At 30.7% G+C, this 7,341-nt stretch overlaps 1 protein-coding gene across 1 annotated transcript in view; it reads right to left on the bottom strand.

Moving 5' to 3' along the window:
* Positions 1 to 7,341, bottom strand: part of LOC105619110 (aquaporin AQPAn.G) — a 31,750-nt gene that overhangs the window by 15,706 nt on the left and 8,703 nt on the right. The window contains exon 2 of the mRNA XM_012200641.1: positions 1,754 to 1,947. Coding sequence (XP_012056031.1) covers positions 1,754 to 1,947 — 194 coding nt within the window. The remainder of the gene's footprint in view (positions 1 to 1,753; positions 1,948 to 7,341) is intronic.

Genomic DNA, 7,341 nt, shown 5'->3' with positions numbered 1-7,341 from the left:
AATAAATAAAATTAAATTAACTAATTAATTAACTACTTACTTTACTTAAGTAATTTAATTAACTAACTTACTTTAACTTAAACTAATAATACTCTCTCTCTCTCTCTCTCTCTCTCTCTCTCTCTCTCTCTCTCTCTCTGTAACATACACAATTCTTTACAAGAAGCGCGTATCTCTGATTCATTCAGCGAACATTTGAAACGTAATCATGATCGACATAGCTCGTTTGGCGGCGCGAAAATCAGGTTTGTACGAGAGATGCTTCGCAGAAAAAGAAAAGGTTAAAACAGTCATTAATTAATTCCTATCGTGACGTACAACGATGTGACAATATACGCTTATTTCTCATATATTTGTCTCTGTTAAATATACCAAACGTCGATTAAACGGTTGTGAAGAATAATTCTTTTTTCAATATTTTTAAAATTTCATTGTATGTTGCGTAGAATTCTTCAGTCTATCAACTATTTTTTTTACAAAATTGCGTTGCTTTATGTGATTTTAATACTTTCCAAATAGAAATATTTTTTTCGAAAATTATGTTTTTGCAGATTAAGTAAAATGTCTAGATAATTAATAGAAAGATGTTTTGCTTTGTGTATTATTGCTTAAGACAGCAACTATTAATCAATAATTTTTTTTTAATTGTAATTCTATTTAACGTAAGTTTTTTACATTATAGATTTTTTATATTATGTTGACTGTAGTGCATTAATTTTTAAAATGTCATGAATAATTGAAATTCATCATTTAGCTGTTAAACATATCACAACTTGGTATTGCAAAACATTTATATACTTGCACATTTTATATATATTTGCACATTTATATATACTTCGTGCATGTAAAATATTGTAAATAAATCAATTACTAAACAACAAAAATTAATTTTCAAATTGTGTATATTTTTTTGTACAAAAGACAATTTTTTCAAGAAATGCATTTTTCTCAGATTTGGAAAAAGTAAAAAATATTCAAGGAAGCAAAACTGAGTGCTCGCGTACTTACATACGAACACATTTTTACGAGCAAAAAAGATAAGAATTCGCGGAGCGAATAATAAAATTTGCTGAATAAATAAATCTCAGTCGACGTACGTCCTTATATATTCTTGTCACAATTGTCTTCTATGTATGAATTATTTGTTTCAATAACAGGAGTGCACACACACACACACGCACGCGCACACACACACACACACACACACACACACACACACACACACACACAGAAAATAAAATACGCGATAAAATGAAACAAACATATCGTTTTTAATTAATTTTAACAAGACTTTGGTTCTATTTTTCAATGCGCGAAAATTTGCCTCTTTGGCAAATCTGTCTTATTCAAGTTTTTATCTGTTTTTATTGCAAGATATTCACAACACTATCTATTACAAATAATTGTTACGGTTGTGTTACCTATTACATTACTATTAGAATTAGAAAATAAATTAGAAAACTAAAATCTGATTTATATTTTATTTTTTGAGTTTTTTATATCAAATATATTATTAAATTATAGCTAATGAGATACAGTTTAAATACAAATATAAAAATTATTAAATCTGTAATATTTCCCGATTTAAAAATTTTAAATGGAATTATTAAAATTAGAATTTAGGAATTAAATTTTAGAATTTTTCTTGTTATATATACTTTTGACTTTTGCATTAGTTTCATTACAATATTAATTTTTTTTTAAGTAAAGAATTGCAGAATTATTTTTTATGGCAACAAGAATAGTGACTCACCTGTACTAAACTTGTCACCGCCAAACCGAAGGTGAATGCGATGTGCAAAACAGTCGGCGGCGACGTGCTTATCCATGAAATGCAAGAAGCGCAACCTAGAAGGACCAGCAGAAACGTGCCCAGGATCTCGGCGAACAGCATCACGAGGAAATCGAGTTTGGTGACCTCCTCCAGGCCAACGAACTCCTTCATGCCTGCAAAAAAAAAATCGGAGAATCCAGCTGCGATTCAATTCATTTCCCGAAGAACTTGATGAAATTAATCTGCGTCTAACTTTCGTAACTTCAATTTTCGTAACGGCGGTATAATCTACTTATTTAAGAAAATTAACTTTCGTCCAATTTCACAACGAGTGCTTCTTGCGCTTTCTGCACATTTATGGCGAGTGAAGAGAAGAGACGAAATTAAGAGGCGTAATTAAAATAAGCAAATTCATCTAAATTACAATTATCTAAAAAAGTTTGTAAATTCTTAATTTATAAATCGTAATTTGATTGTCTCTATTCCATTAAATTGTACTTTATTTACAGTTCGTTAATTTATGATTTTGTTAATCACGATACGCGTTTAGATTATAGTTCTTCACATTATTAAATTAATTATTATGTTTTCTATAAATTTAGATTCATTTATAATTTGTTTATTAATCTGCAACTTAGTTTATTAATCGTAGTTTTTGTAGATATAATTTCATAATTTATTTATTGATTTAGTTTGATTTTCGTGGATTAAATTAGCTTGAATAAAAAGGGGTTGAAATATGATAAGCAAATAAGAGAGAGAAACTAATAAATTTTTATCACACCCTTGTCAAGATATCAAGAAACATATGTTCAATCTCCTATTGAAGAGCAGTAAAGTGGATATTATAGTTGTGATTAAAAAGTATGATTACTTAAAAGGCGCCGCGATAACATCCGAAATAATATGTTTGATATTAATTACAGATGAAAGTTAAGACATGTTCGATGTATTATCGTGAAAAATTTCTCGAAATATCTATGAATGTCGAACTACTTTTAAGTAGGGCGACCATTGCGAAATAATATTTGTCCGTAAGTCATAATATTTCTAAATGTTGATCATTAAACGTTAATTTACTTTTAAATATTCATTGATTTATAGAATATTTATATTTTAAATCTTAATTTTATACACAATTTTCGCGTTTTAAAATTTATTGTATATTTAATAATTCATGTAAATTTTTCTACTACCTGATTTTATTATTTTGTCTGATTAATAACTACAATATATATCTCATCTCTTTAGAATATAAATAATTTATAGCTCTAATTTATAAATTTTTATAATAATACTTCTTTCCTTTTTTTCAAATTATTTTTCATTTGAAATCATTTCATTGAAATTTATCATTTCAAATGTTTAAAATGTTTAGCGCAGAAAACTTTAAAATTACGAATGGAAACGATTAAAAAAAAAAATTAAAAGAAAAATCACAAATGATAAAAATGGTGATTCTTACATAGTGCCTTCTACATTGTTTATATTTTGGATCGCAATGTAGGATCGTGCATGTTGTTTGCCTATATAATTTACTATCTAGTCAACAAACGACGTATATCTTGGTATACATTTATGCATTATCATGACAAGCGTTACCTTGAATCTCAGTCTTGTACAATATACGTAACATTAATCGGCTACTTCCTCTTTTTTATACGGCGTGATCGAAATAAAAATTCAACCGTAAAGATCATAAAAAAAGTTTCCTGATGTGAACTTTTCTGCATCCTCTTAAAGCACACTTAAGAAACTTCGACACTCTATTCTCAAACTTATCGTTAATATATTCTATTTTCAAATTTATCGTTAATAGACTTTTGAGAGAAACGCGAATATCTATAATTAATTAGCACTCCTTTTTTGTTCATATGTCTTTAAATACAATAATTTATAAATCTATAGAAAATGTTTACTAAATCTTTTCGTGACAATAAAAAATCACAGCACAATTTTTAATAGAGGAATTCAATGGAAAGTAATTTCAAATGCCAAATTAGAAAATTTTTACAAAAATCTGAAGTAATTTTAAAAAATTATAAAAGAAAAAATCATCGCATAGTAATTCCTCTATTAAAAATTGTGCTGCGATTTTCGATTATCTGACTACACTTATTGTTAATAGTCCCATTTCTCCCTGATTAATGATCTAATCACATATGCCCTTAGGAATAAAACGCATACGATAAATCTCGTAAAATCAGATTATACATTGTTATAAAATTAAATATTTAAATTTATTCGCGATATGACAAGTATAATTAATCAAGTCTATCTAGCACATTCTCGTTTTTTCATCCTCGATATGATACCTTCAATGTAAAGAATTCTTTTGATATAAAAAATATTTAACATTTAATCATTAACATGTCACATTCACGCCCTGATGAAATAAACTGCAATGTTCATCAAACGTTGACATTTAACGATGTATCAAGACACAGAGATAACCCGCAAACCGCATAATTTCTTTAAAGAAAATACTCGTAGAAGCCTCAAAAGTATTATGTCAACACATCCTGAAGCTCTCTTTAATCTTTTCCTCAATAGCTCCTATATCACGTACCTTTCCACGATTTGCTCATGATTACTCCGATAAGAATCTTCAAAACCACTCCCGATTCACCACTTTCAATTCCTCTCAATCTCCCCGGGAAAATTGATCCTCCACGGCAAAAATGAGTCGATTCCTTTCAATGAAGTCCCCCAGGTGCAAACCTCCTCGGCGACTTCCTCTTCGTGCGTACCTTTTCACCGATCCTCGACGATGGCAGGGTGTTCGAATCGCACGACGTGGAAAGGGAAATTCAGAAAACACCCTGGGATTGTCGAAGAATACGAAGAGCGGTGGACCGCACTTCCTACGCTACCCACGAGTGGTACACACCACGTGAGAGTTTCTGGACGACGTACGCGAGTTTCGCCTTCATATATCGCATTCGCCGACCGGCAGCACGAGGTCCTCCCTCTCCCCGAGCGGTATTCGCGCGCGCGCGCGCGCGCGCGCTCCTCTTGTCACCTCTTCTTTTGAGGCCCCCAGCCGAGCGTGCAGTCGATCTGTGTTCGAAAACTTATCGAGGAAGGAAAGGAAGAAGAGAAGCACATTTGCAGGGATACAATCATGTCGATTCTGTCATTCTCGACCCGGACGCGCGGTGTCCAGTCGCGTAATCGCGATGCGTACCCTTGACATGCAGCTGAGACTATTAAGTCCCCAAGAACGACAGGTCATGATAACGTCAAACGACGTTAAAATGAATCACTGATTGAAAAGTGACTTTTAATAATCATTTTGGAGTCATTTCAATATCATCATGACTTTTTGTTTTGTCAAAAAGTCATAATGATATTGTTTGAGTCAAAATGTTAAAGAAGTTTTTTATGAAGTCAATATAGCTCTCTATATGAGCAGACAGAAGTAATTAAGATATAACTAATTAATATAGAAATATAAATAATAAAACATAACTAATTAAAATTAGTTAGTAATATTAAATATAGGTCAAAATAATATTTATATAATTTTATAACATAAAATTTAGATAATTTAGATAATAATATGTTTCATGAAATTAAAAAAATTTGTTTAACAAATTATAATCGGCGATTAAATATATAAAAACGAGATTTAATTATAATATAATTTTTGGAACTTCTTCCCCCTTAAACAAAATTTAAAATCTCTCATTTCAAATATCTATTGAGTTGTCCGGAAAGTTCGTGCCGATTTTGAAGAAAAATTGAAACGCAGAAGATTTAAATTTTTAATTTCATTTATTAAATTTAAATCTTTTGCGGCACGAATTTTCCGGACAACCCAATTAGATATATATTCAGAGATCTTTTTAATTATATATTTTAATTGCATGACGTCTAGTAAATAAATTTTTACGTTGTCTTTTTAACATAGCATTATTTCAATTGAGTCATGATTGTTTACAATTAGAATAAATTTTTAGGGGGGCATTCTTATTTTAAATGCAAATTATTTGCGTATCTCTTCCAATTAATCATCATAATGGGAAAGTCACACTTTCAGATGATAGCTCAAGACGTACGATGTCCACTAACAAATAGCACGCATAAACATTCGCGTGACACACGTGCGCGATGAGGCAACGAAGCATCGCTATACATGTATACACGCATGTATACAGTACCATTCATGAGTTCGCAAACTTGATTTAACGGATAGGTGACTTTTAACGAGCAACACACGCACGCCAATTTATAATTTATATTCTAATATAATTCGCCAAAATTAAGGCTATAAAACACATTCGACAAGCAATTTCCAGTTCGCTCCTATTTTAATGTCGACTTTTTCGCGTCTTCTATTCATAGTTATTTAGGAAACTCTTGTTTATCTACTAAAAATCACTTTAACGCATATATATGCAAAACAGACATCAGTCGATAATTTGGAAAAGCTAGATGTCAAGAATGAAAAAGTAAAGCAAAGAAAATAAAAAGTAAGTATCAAATAATGTATGTAGATACCATTAGCCTTTCAGTGCCATTCTCAAATCTCACGGCAGATTTGAGGTTCTTTTTACTTAATATGCTACAATTTTTTTTTATTAATACAGATATGTGATAAAAATATTTTTATTGCTTATTTTTTAATATCTGGTTTCAAATGAAAAAAAAATTGTTATAATATTTATTTTTATGTGGTATTTTTATACAATATTCATACGATAATTACATGGCAAAACAGTATAAAGTAACATTGAGGATTGATAAAAATAGCACATCTCAAACAGAATAACAAGTCATTATGATATCAAAATAATGTCAAAATGACTTCAAAATGATTATAAAAAAACGTTTTTCAATCCGATTCATTTTAATGTCATTTTAACGTTATCATAATTGGTTGTTTTGTTTGGGATTAGCACACGTTTAAATGCATTAAAAGATGCTAAAATAAAGCCAAATAGCGGAAACCGGAGACTTTTTAACAAACCAGTTTAATATATGTGCGTTTTAAATCGATGTAATATAAATTAACGAGTCGATTTGTGTGCGTATTGTATTTTAAAGTGGATTCTCGTCCGTGTTCGCAAATTTATGGATGGTACTGTGTGTCAGTGAACTGTCCAAGTTAGTTTCGGGATCCCGCTCTCTTTCCTCGCTTTCGTTTTCGCTGCCGGATAAAGAGGCGCGCTTTTACGAACCACATTTTAACGCCCGCGTTGAAAAATCGCTCTTGCGTGGGCGTGACGAGAGCGATCTCCTTTGTTACAAAAATTCAATTCAACGTGACGTGCATTAAGTCAATAAGTCGCACCATAACACGGAGAACAGTGTGGAAACACCTGCGAAACTGTTGGAGACCTCGACGCGCGAATTCAGATCAAAGAAAAAATATTTATTTAATTTAATTTATTGTATTCAAAGAATTACATTTGAGGTATGCGGGAATAAATAAGTACACAAATGGTGAAGGCAACATTGCTGTCTATCAGGACGGTTCAAATTGTAGGTTTAAGAAAAGAACAATTTTGCTGAAGTATCTAAAAATTTAGCTACAGATCTGAAAATAATTTTGCTAGATCATC

This window comes from Atta cephalotes, assembly GCF_000143395.1.
Source record: "Atta cephalotes unplaced genomic scaffold scaffold00019, whole genome shotgun sequence".
Taxonomy (NCBI): domain Eukaryota; kingdom Metazoa; phylum Arthropoda; class Insecta; order Hymenoptera; family Formicidae; genus Atta; species Atta cephalotes.
The sequence above is the reverse complement of the archived record's forward strand: the minus strand, read 5'-3'. Positions and strand labels throughout refer to the sequence as shown.